This window comes from Ochotona princeps, chromosome 10, assembly GCF_030435755.1.
Source record: "Ochotona princeps isolate mOchPri1 chromosome 10, mOchPri1.hap1, whole genome shotgun sequence".
Taxonomy (NCBI): Eukaryota; Metazoa; Chordata; class Mammalia; order Lagomorpha; family Ochotonidae; genus Ochotona; species Ochotona princeps.
The window spans coordinates 10,602,523-10,622,622 of record NC_080841.1 but is presented as its reverse complement, the minus strand read 5'-3'; the positions used below and the strand labels follow the sequence as shown (position 1 = coordinate 10,622,622).

Sequence of the window (20,100 nt, the reverse complement as noted above, 5' to 3'; positions counted from 1 at the left end):
AGGATCATGTGTCTTGGTGAAGATCGCTTTTGATCAAGCCTGTTGGGAATTCTGTGCCCCTCCTGGATGTTGTCTCCCAATTCTTTCTCTGGATCAGGAAAATTTTCCTTTATTATTTCAGTAAATACATTTGCAAACTCAGCTTCTCTTTCTGCACCTCTGGGACTCCCATAACTCTTATATTTGGCCTCTTAATAGTGTCTTTCCATTCTTGAATACTTTTTTTGGGCCTGATCCAGCTCTGCTTCCAGTTTTTTGTTTGCTTCCCCCTATGTTGCATGGGTTTTGTTGTTTTCTGTTGGTCTCATCTCTTCAAAACACTTTCTTCTGATTAAATCCTTCAATGACTCATAGATCATACAGTAGCATCATTTTCCGCAAGAAAGTTCTTGATTTTCATTTCTTCAGCTACACGTTAGTCATTTAATAGCATGTTATTTAACTTCATGGTGTTGTTAATTTCTATTTTTCTTTCTATTGCTGATTTCGTATTATGACTTTTCATTTGAGGGGATGTACAGTAGCTGTGAAATGGAGACTACCATCCAGATGTGAGGATACAATGTAGTATGCATCTACTTCCAGACAAAGATGGACTTACAATGAAACTGTTCACTATATCTTGACAATAAGATGCTGGACTCTCTGCCATTGTCCATGCCTACAATGATGGGCATATGACTGTGTATGAAGAACTATATTTTAGTAATGATACAGAGGAACTAGGTAGGGGGGAGGGAATTGGGGAGAGGATAAGGGAAATGCCAGGAGCCTATGGAATTGTATCATAAAATGATAATAATAATAATAAAATGTTAAAAAAAAAAAAAGCCAGGAGCCAGGAACCTCCCTAGGTCTCCCACATCTCCCACTTGGGTGCAGGGTCCCAAGGCTTTGGGTCATCTTCTATTGTTTCCCCCAGGCCACACGCAAGGAGCTGGATGGGAAATGGAAATGCCTGGACATGAACTGGCACCCATATGAGATCCTGGCACATGCAAGGTGAGGATTTAGCCACTAGGCTAACACACTGGGCCCAGTTTTAAGCATCTTACATCTTGAAGGATATCTTTAAAAAAATTAGAAGACTCAAAATGATAATGTTGGTACTGGTGATTAAAATAGACACAATCATGAGCTTGGAGACACATACTAACTAAAGCTCCCAGTAATCAGTGTCCTTCTGGTGGGCATGAGAGCGCTAGGAAATGTTCACTTTATTCAAAACATCAATGTAGAAAAATGCTAAAAACAATGGTGCCTGTAACCCAACTTATAATCAATTTAGAATTATAAATCAACTTATATTTTTACTGAATTTTCAATAGTATCAGAAGTTGGTTCTAAAACACCAGAAAGAATAAACACTGAAGATATATTTACAGCAAAGCTGATGTCTGGCCCAATTATATTTAACCAGAAATTGTATCTTGTCTTTCTTTTTCTCCTAGTGGGAAATCAAGATTAAAGTAAACACTGACTTTTTAGATTAAGTGATTCCCAGACATAGATTCAAAGCTGCCGGTCATTTCATGAGCTTAAAAAGGCCAATATGTATGGGAAGGGGAAGAATCTGGATGTTATAAATATATTTTTCATAAAATATTGATAAGCAAGGCTTCAGAAGTTGTCTTTTTTAGCTCTACCAAAGTTTCTTCAGATTTTTTAAACTTATTTTACGCTTGGTAAGAGCAAAGTTACAGTAAGCAAATATTGGCTCATATATTTTTGATTCTCTGCATCATTTTAAAAGTTTCCCTCTGTCATCTACAGGTTTTCCCAACATTACTCACAATTAATGAAGCTGAAAAAGTTAATATTAGGTATCTTGAAAGAGAAACAGGCCTTATAGTTAGTTAACTATAATTTAATTGTCCTTAAAAGGCATGTGTCAAGCTGTTACAAGAAAAATCACTTAAAATATAAGCAAAGAAAGTACTTAAATACCTACGCTCAAACCTGGCTTCTTTCATTTTAAATAAGCCTTGCATCTTATGTGTATAGAAATCACAACCAGTTGCTCCCAGGTCTGGCCCTCTGAAGCCCTGGAGCAGCAGGTCCCTCAGTGGGGTACCTCCTTCAGCGGGGCACCTCTGCAGTCCAGGCAGCAAGGCCCCTTCTGTCTGCTTCCAACCTGGGTCGGGCCTCTGCACTGCCCCATTCCTGCCCCTTTTAGCCTGCTGCTCTTGTGATACTTCCACCCCTGTCTTCAAACAGCCCGAAGACCATAGAGAAACTCCCCGCATCTGCTGTGGCAGAAGACAGGAAGAGGGGGATCTCTCTTATTCCTTGTTCTTCCACGTAAGGAATATATTTTACTTCCAGCTTACAAATATCTGGGGATTTTTTTCCTTCCTATATGAATGACAAAGATTTTTCCCTTCCAAAATCTATCCCTATTTAAAGAAGTAAAGGATGAGTGAGCAAAAGGGGCCTGTCTACACAGAAATCACATTTAGTTAGCAGAAAATTTCCAAAGTCCACCACCAGCATCTCCCTGCCTAAACACAAAGACTTTCTAAAAAGTAGAAGGGAAGGTTCCAGTTTTAGCACAATTGTAATACATGCCTGAAACACAAATATCTGTCTTCCAAAAGGTTTAAGATATGGTTGCATAATTAGAGAAACTAAAATTAACTTTACATCATTTCTACTAGAAAGTAACATTTAGGGGGCTGGTGCCAGGGCTCAACAGGCGCCACCTTCAAGCACTGGCATCCTAGAAAGGAAAACTTGAGGTCAAGCTCTGGCTCCAGTCCCAATTCCTGTTTCCTACCAATGGACACCCTGGGTGGCATCAGGTGAAGATGCAAAGACTTGAGTCCCTGAAATTCACATGGAAGAGATAAGATAAATTCCTGGCTCCCAGCTTAGATCTTGCCCAATCCCAGCTGATGTGAGCACTTGGAGTGTGGATAAAAGGTCTCACTCTGTCTCTCCTCCTATGTCATCCTGCCTTAATAAATAATACTGTTATATTCAAAATAGAAAATTCACAGTATCAACATGTAATAAAGCACCAAGGAATGGCATAACACAAAAGGACACACACTAACTTCCCATAGCAAGTTGATGTTTGTCACAGTATAAAGTAGGTACAATAGAAGGAAGATATCTTACAAACTAAAGTGTGCAAATCAATTCCTATCCATTCAAATTTCCAATCAATAAGAAAAAATATAGGCAAGTGCAAATAACCTGGATGGTGCTGTGAGGGATCTAGAGGAGCGCCCGCCCCCTCCAGTCCCCACCGTCTCTTACTTATTTCTTACTTCATTTTCTTGATTTGTATCCTTACTGACATATTATACAAGTTAAGCAATAATCACAAAAAGGCAGACTTTTTGTCTTTTTTCTACACTCAGAATCAGTAAGGAGGCAGAGAGGCATCCAAGAAGGCCCCTGGGGCCTCCAAATGGGTTTTTCTACTGATCATAGTACACAGCTAGCATTCTGTATATTGAGTGTGTAATTTTATTTTGAAACAAGACTTTTGAAGATTATTATCCTACATGAGAATCTATAGTGAATCCTTATTTGCTGGCTAGACAAATTCCAGCGCTTTTGATACTGCCTGGCTTAAGTTCCAACTGCCTCAACCTAATGGCTCAAACTAACACCTCCATTCTGTGAGCCCTTATTGAAATCATGATCCACGCTAGAGGGTTTATTATTTAATTGTCAGGACAGTATCACTCTTGGCTTCTCAACTACTCTATTTTCCCTCAATGCTCACAGCTGCATAAGAAATCCAGTATATCCTTTAAAATGAACCAGGGTTTTTATATAAAGTAATAATCACTCCAGAAGTCATCAGTTTCACAAACAGTAGTACCTGGATTCTACATTGTACTGTCACAGGGATACTGGAAGAGAGACAACTACAAGTCTTCTATATTGCTGGTGAAAAAGCCCAACAACTTGGCATTAACTTGTAGTACACATGCCCTGCATCCCCGGTGGCTCATTATTTCCATCTCAGGTACAAAGAAAGTAAGAAAGCCTTGTAAGCATGTACTGGGGAAGGCATATCGGAATATCACAGGGACACCGTCTATAATAGGAAACAATTGCAAGCAACCTTCACAGGGACCACCAAGAACAACTGGGCACCATGTGTCAGGTGAAAGGTCAGCACACATGCAATGACACAGATTAACTGCTAAATATATTATTTACAAAAGTAAACTGCAGGCACTGGAATATAACTAATGAACATACATAATGCACATACAAAATGTTTCATTTCTATAAAATCATTTTATTCTAGAAATTCCTACAGATGCAGGGGAAACTATATATTAAAAATAAAGGAAACTACACACACTTAATTCAAGATATGGTTACCTCTGAGGGAGCAGAGAAAAAAAGCCAAGTCAAAAATGTTTAATATTTGCTTAAATTGGCTGTGAATATGAAGTGTCTCTACAATTGTTTAACATAGATATCATATAACTCTTAACAATTCTGGGTTGTGAAGCTTTGTTACAATCACTCTAGTCATTGCTAAATGCAGGTAAACAAGACCAGCCAGATTTTTAAAGACTAAAAGTAATGTTAACACTGCAAACTAGCGTGTGTAGGGCAGGGTTGGGGACTTGGCAGGAGGCAGGGATCATTACGGTGCAACAACTAAAGCTCCTGCCTGTGACACTGACGTCCCACATGAGCTGCTGGCTGGTTGCTCCATTTCTGAGCCAGCTCCCTGCTAATGCACCTGGGCAAAGCAGTGGCAGAAGGTACAACTGCTTTGGTCCCTGTTGCCCATGTGGGAGACCCAGACGAAGCCCCTAGCTCCTGACTCTTGGTTTTGGCTAGGTCCAGCACTGCTCATTATGACCATCTGAAGACTGATCCAGTGGATGAAACATATCTCTATGTATCTCTTCCTCTCTGTGTGCAATACTATCTAATGAATAGGTAAAGATCGTCTTAAAAGTTAGGGAGTAGGCATTCAGTCTAGCAGTCAAGACACTCATGTTTCACGTCTCAGTGCCCGGGTTTTCATCCCAGCTTCTGACTCCAGCTTTCCACCAACGTGACCTTGGGAGGCAGTAGTGATAGCAACTAACTGGGTTGCTGCCACCCATCTGAGAATCTCAGGCTCTCCCCTGGCTCAGCCCTAGCCAGTGGAGGCATCCCTGTCACTCATCTGCAAATCTCAGGCTCTCCCCTGGTTCAGCCCTAGCCAGTGGAGGAATCCCTGTCACTCATCTGCGAATCTCAGGCTTTCCCCGGGCTCAGCCCTAGCCAGTGGAAACATCAGGCAAAAAAAACGAGGAGGTACAGAACTCCACATTCTGCATCTCAAATAATAATCATGAAAAAATTTTAAAAGTAGAAGTTAGTTCAGTTAAAGTACTATACACAATTGATCCTTCTGAAAGATAATGGTCATTCTTTTTTTTCTTTTTTTTAATTAAAGAACAGGTGCTACCCCTCCCTCGAATATAAAGTAATATGCAAAGTGTGAGAAATATTCCTCATAACACTATCAATTAGATGTGCTGTTTGTAAAACTTTGATTCTCTGTTTCCAACGTTTTCTGTGCGTATTTGTGAGTATCAGATTAAACATAGTTTGTCTTCCATTTTTTACATTATCATTGCAAAACATATTTTCTATATAACTTTTTTCTATATAGTTTTTATACTGTTACTCATTTCTCCCTTAACATTTATTTTGATTTATGCAGAATGCAAAATGTTTCTTGAAGAAAGCAATGCTACTGTACAAACTATGAAAGTCAAGAAAAAAAATTTAATGAAAATAAAAATATCAGAGCCCATGAGATGTAGAAAAAAAACAGTATTAAAAAAGACATTTATAAATTTCCCCCAATTGTCTCCTGTGTTTTGTAGTGAAACAGACTATCAAGTCTTGACTCCAACTTCTTGCTCTTTATGTAAATCATGACACCATCGGCATAGGCAATTGTAGAAAGTTTAATTTTTCTGTTGTCAAAGTATATATAGAAGTTTCATTGAGGGTCTACTTTTATTCAGTTGTAGAGATGTATTCTGTAGACTTAATTTGATTCCTGGTACTCTGGTCTCCATTACATCCCTTGTTTGTGAGATTACCTTAGTTTTTGTTTTGTGTTCTTGATGGAGGTTGTGTAGTATTAGAGTGAACCTATGATATTTGTCCTTTTGGGATTGGTTCCTGGCACTGAGCATAATGGTCACCAACTGGGACCATTTGGCAGCAAATGGTAGAATTTCATTCTTTTTAATAGCTGAGTAATATCCCATAGAGTAGATGTACCACAGTTTTAATGGGCATCAAGGTTTCCATGTTTTTGTAATTGTTGATTGTACTACAATGAATATAGGGATGCATGTTGCTTTCTGATGAGTGTCTATCAGTTCTTTTGGATATATTCCCAGGAGTGGGATTGTGGGTCATATGGTAGGGGAATTTTCAGTTGCCTGGGTACTGTCCACACCAACTTCGAAAGATAATGGTCATTCTTCCAAAATAATTTCAACTTTAGATTTCCATTACCAAATCATTCAAGAAACATTTTTCACTGCTTATTGTAACTATCCATCATTCAAATAGTCCAATTTTATACTGAATTACAACCATCTTACCTGTACTTTTTTTAAAGCTACCGGTACTCCATCCAAGAGACAGGCTGCTCTATAAACTTCACTGAATTGTCCACGACCAATTTTCTTCTCTATCCGAAAGTTGGCTAATGTATTATAGCCCATATCAGGTCGTAAGGCTTTCTGTAATTAAAAATATCAGAACAATTTTCAATCAGAAAATGTGTACACAAGTGCATACCATGTCTATATATGCAAATGATATCTACGGTAAGTTTGCCAACATCTATTCACTCAACAAATTCTTACTGAATATATATTCACACCAGTTCTATACACTGAGGAACTTATATACTGATGGATGAGAAAAACAACACACACCATGAATATGAAATATGTCATGGCAGGGCTAGTGATGTGGCACAGCACGTAAAGCCACTGTCTGCAATGCCAACATCCCATAAGGGTGCTGGTTTGAGATTCGGTTACTTCATTTCCAATCTACCTCTTTGGTGGTGGCCTGAGAAAGGCAGCAGAAGATAGCCCAACTGTTTGGGCTCCTACTACCCATGTGGGAAACCAAGATGACACTTCTGGTTTCGGCCTGGCACAGTCATTGCTGTTATGACCATGAGAGTAAAATAGCAAAAGGAAGAAACATCCCTCCCCCCAACATACACTACCAGCTACTCTTCCTCTTCATGTAGTTCTGATTTTCAAATACATAAAAACCACATATAGTTCTATGTAACATATAATTACATGTAAGTATGCATGGTTATACAGAAATATACATATACATATATTTAATATGCAAGAGAGTAAAGCCTGAAGGAAAAATAAATCAAGGGAGAGATACTCTATAGGAATGAAAAGGATTTTGAAATTTTACATAAAAATGCCCTATTACTGCAGGCATTAGAGTGTGAACAAGTAAATAATGTACTTCTCTTTTTGCTCTACTTTTCAAATAAATAAAATTTTAAATAATAAAATTTAGCAGTGTTTCGACCAAATTAGCCCTGGGAATGTCACTGGGGATAAGAAATGGACAGGTACAAGATGGGGAAGGGCTCAATATTCATTCTGTGCTTTTGCATAATATTTGGACAAGGAGACTTTGGATATGCTATCACAAATTGCAAACTTGAAAAGTACTTGTCTTTACAAGTTCAATTTGGCCAATGAAGTCAGGGTTAATATGACTCGCAATTATCAAATCTTGCATCTATAGCATTATCAACATTATCAATCATGTTTCCCTCTTTAGTCTTTAAATCTAATTAAGCTTTTTATTTCAAGACAACCATAGGTTCACACGTCATCGTGAAGAATAAATTCTATGTAGCCTTTGCCAGTGTTCTGCCAATATCACCAGTACATCACAACGATAGGGTCAAAATACAGACATTTTCATCACAAGGACACTTCATAGTACTGCTCTGCTCCCATCTGTGCCAATACTTAACACCTATGAATGCTACTATTCAAAATGTGTTAATGTGTATTCAAGTGTCTTCTGAAAGTTTCATGGAAAATACATACTATTAAAAGCCTCACAGATTTTATACACAAACATAGTTCTAAAAATGAACTCCCTGTAACTTTTGCTCACAAACTGTAAACTCAGCACATTCAATCTAATGTTTGCCTGACAGTTTTTCCCTATTTTGCTCAAATAATCTTTGGGTTGAAGTAGATTTCCTCTGTACTCCTTCAGTGCAACCAGTCAGTCAATGCATGACACTCTTCTTAACTTCCTAGGAACTGTTTAATTTCTGCAAAGAATAGTTCTAGGGGAACTACTTGCTTTACCAACATTTTTGCCATATGCACTCTGCCAAGCACCATGGTATGAAGCAGGCAGGGATAGTGCATACGTGTTTTCTGTCCCCAAACCACCTAAATAAGCACTGGGAGGGGCTTTCACTGGGCACTGAGAACAGCGGGCACAGTGGTCATCTGATCGGGAGACAAAATTCAATGTACTTATTTTATCCACTGTCCTAGTTCTTTTGTTCGTTTCTTGGGTCATGGCTTCATTCACTCATTTAGTCATTCCATTATGGGGTAAACACTAATGCAATGTCCACTAGAGTCAGACCTTGGAATATAGCATTTACTCCGTGAATGCTATTATGCCCCTGAAAATGTTCATTTTAGTGTCACCTTTGATAGAAAAGGTAACAGAAACAGTCCATGTTAGCTGCTGTACACCCTTAGGTTTTTGCTTTTCTGGCTAAATATGCCAGGGTCTTTTCAGGATTTCCACAGTATTGACGACTACATTCTTCCATGCCTTTTACCACTCACCTACTACCCATGTGAACCCTGTTTCCTCTCTGAGCCAACTTCAGATAAACATGACATTCTTATGAGGCTTCACTATTATCCTAATGAGACTGAATATTAAACGCCTGCTAGTGCATTCAAAGGTAGCACTGGAACATAAACACATAACATTCAACCTGAACTCTTGGGACTTCAAACAGACCCTTCTTTTTTTTTTTTTTTTTTTTTTTTTTTTTTTTAAATTATTTATTATTTAACTTCAGTAATTACATTGTATTATGTGACACAGTTACATAGATACTTGGGTTCTCCCCACCCCTCCCCAAACCCTCCCACCATGGTGGATTCCTCCACCTTATTGCATAACCACAGCTCAAGTTCAGTTGAGATTTCCCCATTGCAAGCGTATACCAAACATAGAGTCCAGCATCTTATTGTCCCGTCAAGTTCAACGGTTTCTTAGGTATACCCTCTCTGGTCTGATGACATAGCCAGCAGAGTATCATCCCAGTCAATTGAAAGCTCCAACATACCATCAGCAAAAATTTACATCATTATGGAATTAATTGACATAGTAATGAGTAACCAATATGTTAAAAGTAAATGCGGGTTCCCAGCCACCTTCTGTGACCACCTCACCTATACTTCAATTTTAGTTTATACACAACATATAACATTCAAAACATAACATGTTATACATAACATCATATCATCTTAAATTAAGGCAAACATGTGGTATTTAACCTTTTGGGATTGGCTCATTTCCCTTAGCATTATGGTTTCCAGTTGGGCCCATTTGGCCACAAAGAACTGCATTTTGTTTTTTTTAATAGCTGAGTAGTATTCCATGGAGTAGATGAACCATAGCTTTCTTATCCAATCCTCTGTTGATGGGCATTTTGGTTGTTTCCATGTTTTTGCAATTACTGATTGTGCTGCTATGAACATAGGAGTACATGTTGGTTTCTCATAGAACAAGTGTTCTGGATATATTCCTAGGAGTGCTATTGCTGGATCATACGGTATGTTGAATTTGAGTTGTTTGAATATTCTCCATACTGATTTCCATAGAGGCTGTACCAGCCTGCAGCCCCACCAGCAGTGGAGTAGGGTTCCCTTTTCCCCGCAACCTCGCCAACAAGTGTCGTTGGTGCTTTTATTCATGTGGGCCAGTCTTACTGGCGTTAGGTGGTACCTCATTGATGTTTTAATTTGGATTTCCCTTATTGCCAGGGAACTTGAGCATTTTTTCATATGTTTATTTGCCATTTGGGTTTGTTCCTTTGTGAAGTGTCTGCCCATTTCCCGTGCCCATTTCTTGAGTGGCTTGTTTGTTTTGACATTTTGGTTGTTTTGTAGCTCTTTGTATATTCTGGATATTAGCCCTCTATCACCTATGTCGTGTGCGAAGATCTTCTCCCATTCTGTGGGTTGCCTTTTTACTTTGTTGATTGTTTCTCTAGCTGTACAGAAGCTTCTTAGTTTGATGAGGTCCCAATTGTTTATTTTGGTCTTGATTTCTACTGCATCTGGAGTCTTTTTTAGGAAGTGAGGGCCTACCCCTAAGTGTTCCAGTGTGTTTCCAACATTTTCTTCCAAAAGTTTGAAGGTTTCTGGATGTAGGTTTAGATCTGTTATCCATTTAGATCTGATCTTAGTGTAAGGCCAATGACCCCATGACCTTGTCTTATGCAGAAGTGTATTTTGATATATGAGCACTACCTTATACATTAACTACTTGCACATTTTATGTAGTTTCACTACATCGATCATGCTACAAAACATGTTGTTCTGTTTATTAACTATAAATAAAACCCAATATTTCTCAGAAAGAGAAAAATGTTACTGTAATTAAGATTCTTACAATAGGCTTTTATTCTCCTGAAAATTCAAAATATTGTCAAGAAAAATACTATTCTTCTTTCAAAGTATACAACGTAACATGAGAAATTTTATGTCTCACAAGTATGAGAACATTAGGAAATTGTTATGATAATGAGATAGAAACAGTAGCAATAATTACTATGGTAACAGAAACGGCCTTTTTGGAGCCTGCAGCATTAACAGACACCATACATTAGAACTTTATTTGCCATCTAACACAATTTTAATGCTAATGTTATCATGTAGATGTTAGCAAACTAAATCTCATCTAATTGATTAAGTGTAGCCAACGCTATCCTGCCATGTGACTAGTCAAAGCCACCCACAAGATGAGCCAACCTCATGGAACTTTCCATGATGATCCAATTTCAATTCTTTTGACTAAAAAATATGAAAAGTGAAAGTGTAAAAGTATACCATCATAAAAAGCATGGAACCAAAATGAAACTTCAGACCAACAGAGATAACTTGCTATTCCACGTCTTTCAAAAGGAGTTCTTTCTGATGTAAACATATTTGTAATTGTGTTAGGGACAAAATGACATTCAGCATATAGAACAAAGTCACAAAGCAGTCAGCTTTTAGATATACCCAATGAATATAAATAATTTTAAAGCGTTTTAAAAATACCGGTTTTAGAAGTAGTTTTAATTGCCTATGATTTTATAAGAAATTCTTTAGATGGATACACTAGCATACTCTACAGCCCCTAACAGACAACATCCTTTCCTCTTCCACAAACAGGGATTGTCCCTTCTCTCGATGAAGCCTTGTCAGTACCAACAGTAAAACACAGCTTCATCACTGGGAACACTATCACACAGTCCACACAGTTTAAATTTGACTGGGAATTCCATCTTCTGTCTGCACAATAACTTGACAAATATTAGCGTGAACCGCTAAGGCAGTGTGACAACCGCATGCTGAGAGCAAAGTCTCACTAATGTGTTTTGGCGTGCAGGTTTGTAATCACACATTTACATATGCAATGACCTACATTTGCATGTCAGATCACACACTGTCTTGGTTTATTAAGAGTGGGCACCTCCCTGTGCCAGGCGGCCAGAGTGGTGAGAGAGGGCCAGAGGGCGGTGTTTTTTGGCAGTTGAGGGATGAACTGCCACCAAGGATTAGGTTGATATGGCCTGAGCATTAGACACTTCATTAGACGTAATCTGTTTAACAGTGGGCAGTGTATGTAAACTTCACAGCCCATTTGCGGCACCTTTCCCCCCATGGCCTTTCTTCAAAGGGCAGTGTGGGTGAGTGACAGCTTGTCTCATCTGCTGCCGTGTCCTGTCACCCAGTGTCGAAGTGGAGAGCTGACATGAGAAGGAGCATAGCTGCACATCTCCAACTACCCCTGGGTCTCGGTGCCACAGTGCAATTGGTATACAAATAAGCGTGTGTAGAATGAGGGTTTCATCAAGAGATCAGCAGGCAGGTAAAATGCTCACTTCAGTAACAATTACATTAGATTGTATTCATTGCCATACTTCATTCTTATGAGTTATAGCCAACTGTTGGTCACACTATATTAGGCATTTTGAATAACAAATGACATCATTAAACATGTTCCCACTCAAGAAAAGGTTTATTTTAGGAAAAAGTTATACTCTCCTTTTTGAATGATGTTTAATTCTTTATACTTGCTTTTTTGTTTAGCATCTGGGGTTACACAGAAAATAAAATAACTTGGAAAAGCAATGGGAGTCAACCTACTATGAACTATAAACCAAGCAAAGTCACTGACATTGGTGTTTCCTGTTCTCAATTAGAGTGTAAACTGAACCTTAGTGACCAGGGTGGTTTTCTAAGCTATACACACAGCTTTTGAATTTGAGATGCGTCACTTACAGGACCTCCAACTCTCATGAACGTACATACTCCCTTTGTTTTTTCCTCTATAAAATTAGAGTGATGATGGCTCACCTCAGCACAACGCAGCCGAAGTCACTTCTGCAAGAAACCATGGACCCCATCCAGCGGCACCTCCAGTGTTAGTTGACGTGCACCATGAGTGTTGGTCCTCACCACAGCATAGCCTCTGCATGTGCCCAAACACCCAAATACCTTTGTTTACACCTGCAAAGCTCTCGGTCATCTTTGAGGTTCACTGCTACTGCTCACTCCTATAAGAAATCAGCCCACATTCACTTGGGCAGCTTCACTGGTTTTCTGCCACTGCACTGCCACAGCAGAGACAGCTGTCATTCATTGCTATAAAAAGTTGTACCAACATGGGTTCCTGTGCCAGAATTTTTTTTCACCTTTGTATATAGATGCTATGAAGAACGCAATACTCCAAGAAACCTCATCTGGAGTGACCTCAGATTTGACTTGTGTGCACCAGCCAGGGCCTGGTTAAGTTAGGTCCTTCACCTGCACCAGCCAATACACATACTAGTGGAATCAGCTGCCTATTCAAATTTACTCCCAGCTCCATCTCTCATGCAAACCTACAGGCACTGCAGCCCAGCCCAACCCACCACAGGCCCGGTCTTCATGTGTTACAGAGGGTGCCCTACCCTAGTTGGGGCGACCCCCAATAGGTCTACCCCCAGCTATGGTTTTTGTGTGTGCCAACATGTACTCTGGTTTAGCCTGGTCCATCCTGTGCCCCACCCGGCTTTTGTATACATCCACCTTGCCTCCAGATGCAGTTCACACATATGCCCGTAGGCACCATTGTCTTTGTCCAGCCTGGTCCGCCTCCAGTTCTGCCTCTTCTACTCACCAATAGGATCTGCAACATAGCAGGGGAGTGCCCATAGTTCTCCTATGAGGACAACCCTCAGCCCTGGATGTTGCACCTGCCAGGGGATACTTTATGGTCTAGCCTGACATGACTTTCATCCAGTCCTCGCTGTTGCCAGTGAATGCTGCAGTAAAGCCCAACTGAACCACTTCTATTCTGCCTCTTGTGTGCACCAGCTGGTGCAGTGGCTCAGCCCAGCCCACCCCTCCCACCTTGCCCAGATTCAGGTCACAAGTTGGCCAATGTGTTGCAGCCCTGTCCAACTTGTTCTGCCCACTCAGGATGCACACTCGAGCACCGCTGCCCCGACCAGTCCAGACTGCCGTCGGTTCTCCAACCTGTGATTGATGGCAGGCTCCCCAATCACACCTAGCTTAGTCCACCACCACTCCATCTCTTGAAGTGACCTGTGGGGCTAGAACTGCCATAGGGTTTGGCCCACACACCCTCCACAGAATCTTCCCCTGGATATGGTTCTCTACCGTGTTTGTTAATGTCATGGTCCTGCTTAATGTGACTGGTCTCCGCTGGGTCAGTTCTGTTTCCAGCCCTGTCATCCACTTGGACCAATGGGTTTTGTGGTCTAGCTCGATCCTACCCACTTCATATTCAGTCCTCACCCAAACCAGTAGGAGCTGCAGCCTAGTTGGGGCGACTCCCCATAACTCCCATCAGGCCTGCTCCCTTCCCTAGTTCCCATGCTTGCAAGTATGTACCGTAGGCTTGTTCAGTCTGTCCCACCTCGCATTAAGCTCTGGTACTTGTCAAGGGGCATTGAAGCCTAGTTCGACCCAATCAGCCTACTATCCAGCCCACACACATACTGGCAGGTGCCTTTCTGTTTAGCTACCCCTGCCCCTGTCCTGCTTTTCATGCTCTCTAGTGGGAGTGGTTACCCACGAGGGAGGTGTCCACTATCTCCCTACTAGGCCACTCCAACTTCTGGATTGTGCACTCTCCAGGTGGTTCTGGCATTTAACTTAACAGAATTGGCCCCCAGTGCCAGTCTCTACCATCTGATGACGTGGCAAAGCCCTACCAACCTTTGCCCACTCTAATTTTGCTTGCACCATTCGGAACAGTCAGCCCAATCAGGCCCTTCCCCAATCTAGCTCCCATGAGGCCCACAGGTGTTCTCCTCATCTGTCTCAGCCTTTGCCTTCAATGCTGTGGCATAGTATCCCTGCCTCCTGTAGACCAGTTGTTGTAAGAGCCTGGGTTGAAATAACATGTGCTCCATCCTGATTTCTATTCTTTTGTGAGTTGAAATTTGTTTGGCCCTGCCCAGTCAGCCCCCTTCCAGTTGCAGTTTGGCCCACTCCACATCCTGTTTTAGGATGCTCCTTCAGGTGATGCTGCCTTGACCTGCCCAGAATGCCACTGGTTCCTTTACCCATAAGTGATGGCAGGTGCCATGGTCACTTCTAGCTTAGCCCCTCACCACCCCAGCTCGCGAACTAACCTGCAGGACTTATATTTCCACAGGGTTAGGCCCACACTTCCCCCATAGAGTTTACCCCCAGACCAAATTCTCTCGCATGCTGGTAAGTGTCTTGACCCTGCCGAATGTGACCAGTCCACTGTTCCACCACCCAGTCAAGTAATGGTGCCCAGCTAGACAGGCCCCCATCCATAGCTTTGGTGTGGACGTGTGTGTGGAAGTCAGTGATGCTCTATGCTAATAGCCCTTTTCAGGATTCCTAATTTGGCTGGTGATTCAGTCTGGCTCAAATAGATCTTATGGACCCTCCCCTCCAAATCATCAGGTCTCAGTCTCCTTGCTTACTCGAAAGTTTCAGGACCCTGAAACCGGCAATCAGCCAGAATTCATCTCTTACATATACTAAAGCTGGCATTATTCATAGGAGTCCCTAAGCAGCAATTTCATATCCTAAAACCCCCAGAGCTCACCGCTGGGCGGCCATCAGGCAGAGCCTGGCACCATTTGGTGCACTGGCCACCCAAAACCAAGCACTCAGTCACTGCCGAAAGGTTTTGGCCTGCTGAGCCCCAGTCTTGGATCCGGCTGGGCAGGGGCGCCCCCCACAGACGTCACTCGGTGGGGGGCTGCCATCCGCCCCCAACCCCAAGGCCCCAAATCCTCCGAACCAAAATTTTCAAAACAATAGTAACATGGACAACATAAGTACAAGCCTAACTACAAAATACATACAACTCCTCAATAAATAAATTGCATTGCATTCTGTGTTCGCATATTAGGTTTAAGTCAACTAGTTATCTTAATCTATGTAGGAACAGGACATGTTATAATCGTATTATGAGATATTAGAAATATAAAACAAATATTCCAGTCACAAAGTACAACTAAGAAATCAAACCCTAGCACGAATGAAGCCTTATACACTGCTCTAACTGTCTCAGGCTCTTATCAGCAAGTTTCCTGATCTGAATCTAATCACACCACACCAGCTCTTGCCAACTACAGTAATTAGGATTAACTACTACACGTCAATCTTACATTTTTTGCATTTCTTTTAGGTAAATCCTTTCCATTTTAAAAATAAAATTCATTCCGTGTGACACTATCTCGTATTCTCACTGGCATAGACCCCTTAAATAATTAATAATTTCCAAGGACTAAATTAATTTCTTTAATTTGCTTCAAATTGGGAGGGAAGGACATTTACTGAGCAATAAGGTAATTCAGGCTAACATGACGATAATTCTCTCTGGGGAAATCAGGAGAGTCACAGCATGGACCCAACAGACTCCCTAGAGAGAAATTATGTCCTGATGATTGCTGAAGGGATTGTTATCAATGATCTAACATACAAACTGGTATTAATTACAAGATTTAACACCATCAAGGTTTTCACTGTTGTTACAAATTTATCCTTTACTGGCAATTTTTCCAGCAACACTTATTTAAACAAATAATAACTTATTGTTATTGGTTGGAATTTTTCCAAAATTTAAAAACAACACAACTTTGAACCACTCTTCAACCTCATTTAGCAATAAAACTCTGTTGTGGTATTTTGCCTTAAAAAGAATGTTACTTCACTCTAAGTTACACAAACAAAACATACTTTCTGAAAATATCTAACTTAATTGTCACTATACAAACCTCACTAGAAGCCAAAAAAGATAACTCACAAAAAGATATTAAATGGTTTGGAGCTTACACAGCGGTATGGGTCTGTAGATTGCAGGGGGGAAGGGGATCTGGGGATGTGTTGGAGTGGGGCCACCAAGGGAGTATTTCACAACTTCTGGGTAACACCAAGGACTGGGCCACTGCACTTGCAGGTGAGAAATGACTGTAGGGGCTTACATGGACCAGACCACTACACCCACAGATAAACAAGGAAGCTGAGATGGAGTGATTTAGAAAGGGGAAACCAGAGGGCATTTCTAGGTCAGAATAATGCACCTACCCACATGGGAAACCTCGGATGGGGTAAGCAGCATTATCCAGAAACTGCCAGTACACAGGAAAGTTAGCAAGCTGGGGGCCTGCTTGGTAGGAGTAGGCCACAGTACCTAGCAGCAGGGGTCAGAGTAGAGGTGTGCAGTGTGGGGTGGCCACAGCACCAATCAGCTCTTGACAGAACCAAATTTGTGGCCAGATTCTGTAGGGGGTTTGTGGGCTCACCCCTGTGGGACTGCAGTAATGTCCAGTTTGTGCAAGAGCTAGGGGTGGTGACAGGTTGACCCAATTATGACCACAGAACTGACACTCAGGCGAGCTGGGTTGGGAGCACTCCACGCTGGGCCAGGCTGCAGCAGCCTAGGCATACCAAAAACTAGATCTGCAGGCAGGCTGGGCCAGTCACAGCATGTGAAAAGGTCAGGACTTGTGGCAAACTATACCAGACAGGGGCCTAGCACCTATTGACACATGTGAGATCTGGGAGCGGGCCTGATAGAAGAACTTGAGAAACTCCGCTACTTGGCCATAGTTTCTGCTGGTGGCCACGACAGCCAGAACTGGGAGTGGGCCAGACCAGGCAAGGCTGCAGCATTAGTCTGCATGTGTGTGGGCTGGACAGGGCTGGGCCAGGCCTTAGCTCACCCAGTGGCCAGGACTGGATGTACGCCAAGCCAGTCTAGGCAGTCTCACCCACCAGTTCACATGCCAGCCAGGACTGGAGCAGGTTGTAGCATCTGCTAGCAAGTGCCAAGACTGGGAGCACACCATGCCAGGTTAAGTAGATGCACCACTGGCACATGCAATGTCCAGAGTTTGGAGCAGTTTGCAGGAGGAACTATGGGGAATATTGTGCTAGGCTGTAACTCCCACACTGGTGAGCACAAGAGCTAGAGTAGGGCATGGGGGGAGGTGTTGAACTAGACTGAACAGGGCTATAGTACTCCTCTGCATGCATGTGTGCTGGGTCAAGAGAAAGGCCATACTGGGACAGGCACTGGAGCTCACAAGAGCCAGCAAGAACTGGAATGGATGCAAGCCAGTCAAGCAGGTACACAGTACCCACCAGTAAGTGACAGGACCAAGACAGGCTTTGTCAGGCAGAGCTGAGCATCCATCTACAATCACACACAAGATCCTCAGTTAGGAGCAGGTCTGATAGGGGAAGTTGGAGGACTCCCGTTAGGCCACAACTCCTGCTGGTGAACACAAGAGCCAGGGTTGGGGCAGACTACAGTACCGATCAGTATACATGTGGGCTGGTCTGGAGGATGGCTAGACTGGGCTAGTCTGTAAAACCCACTGGTATGTCTGGGATCCAGCATGGGGTGCAGGTCATCCTGGATTGGGCCACAACATCTGCCAGTTCACATGAGGGCTGAGACTAGGGCATAGCAAGGCTGGAACAGGCTAAAGCACCCATAATTGTGAGCCGGGACTGGGGGCAGGTTAGGCAGAGCTAGGCTGTAACACCTTGACAGGTGTTACACCTTGACATGTTGAGATGGGGCGAGCCATGCCAGACTGCACTGTAGCATCCAATGGTATACCCACAACCTGGGGCTGGGGGGTTGGCCTGCTAGGAGAACTTCAGAGACTCCCCTGGTAAAACAAGGCTTCTACTAGTGAGCATGAATGAGAAATTGGACTGGGGGCAGAGCTGGTTGGACAGGGTTGCAACACATTGGCCAACTTGTGACCTGAATCTGGGCAAGGTGGGAGGGGTGGGCTGGGCTGAGCCACTGCACCAGCTGGTGCACACAAGAGGCAGAATAGAAGTGGTTCAGTTGGGCTTTACTGCAGCATTCACTGGCAACAGCGAGGACTGGATGAAAGTCATGTCAGGCTAGACCATAAAGTATCCCCTGGCAGGTGCAACATCCAGGGCTGAGGGTTGTCCTCATAGGAGAACTATGGGCACTCCCCTGCTATGTTGCAGATCCTATTGGTGAGTAGAAGAGGCAGAACTGGAGGCGGACCAGGCTGGACAAAGACAATGGTGCCTACGGGCATATGTGTGAACTGCATCTGGAGGCAAGGTGGATGTATACAAAAGCTGGGTGGGGCACAGGATGGACCAGGCTAAACCAGAGTACATGTTGGCACACACAAAAACCATAGCTGGGGGTAGACCTATTGGGGGTTGCCCCAACTAGGGTAGGGCACCCTCTGTAACACATGAAGACCGGGCCTGTGGTGGGTTGGGCTGGGCTGCAGTGCCTGTAGGTTTGCATGAGAGATGGAGCTGGGAGTAAATTTGAATAGGCAGCTGATTCCACTAGTATGTGTATTGGCTGGTGCAGGTGAAGGACCTAACTTAACCAGGCCCTGGCTGGTGCACACAAGTCAAATCTGAGGTCACTCCAGATGAGGTTTCTTGGAGACTTGCAAGTCATCAAGGCTTAATTATTTGTATTTCCAACACTTCAAAAATCATCTCTCTAAAACTTATCTACCTATTTCAACAGTAACCTATGTATAAAGATTCTAAAGGGTCATTCATCAGCTTAAAAGTATGAATATCAGTCATTATAACTGGTTTTTGTCAAAGGAAAAAATTCACTTAATATAAGAAAAAGGAACAACCAAAATTAGTTATCTAATTAAACATTTATAACATGATAAACATATTTAATCACCAATAGTTCTATTACACAGCATCACAATTACTACATCCAAATGTTGAAACTAAAAATATTGATCATCTCCCCTGGATTTTCATAAACAGGATAATTAATTGTTAAGACACTGCTGTCTCCCCCCTTCCGCACAAGTTCCACCAGTTAGTTACATCTGCAAAGTTAAACATGGAAAGAAAAGGTCTTTTACTGAGAGAGACAGACAGCAAAGGTATTTTCAGAACACACCTACTTATTTTACAACTATTAATGGCAAATACAGAACAGCAAAGACAATAAACAAATAAATAATGGTATCTACTTGCTATTCTGCATTGTTAAGTACTTGGCAGAGGAACGACATAGGCTAATGGAAGAGGAAATGAGCAAGTGGTTATTTTAGGTTGGGTAATTTAAGGATGATCTTGCTGAGGATATAAATTTACACTGTGATTAAAAGACAAGGAAACAGCAATCACAGCAAGAAGAACAGCTGCAAAAAGTGTCCCACGCAAGGAATGAGTTTGATGTCTTCAAGGAACAGCATGGACACGCAGCTGCAGTCCTACAAGGCGAAGACTGGTTAGGAACAAGGCTGAGCTA

At 42.1% G+C, this 20,100-nt stretch overlaps 1 protein-coding gene across 1 annotated transcript in view; it reads right to left on the bottom strand.

Moving 5' to 3' along the window:
- NEK7 (NIMA related kinase 7) overlaps positions 1 to 20,100 on the bottom strand; it is a 142,273-nt gene that overhangs the window by 54,598 nt on the left and 67,575 nt on the right. Inside the window, exon 3 of the mRNA XM_058668969.1 lies at positions 6,597 to 6,737. Within this exon, the coding sequence (XP_058524952.1) occupies positions 6,597 to 6,737 (141 nt within the window). The remainder of the gene's footprint in view (positions 1 to 6,596; positions 6,738 to 20,100) is intronic.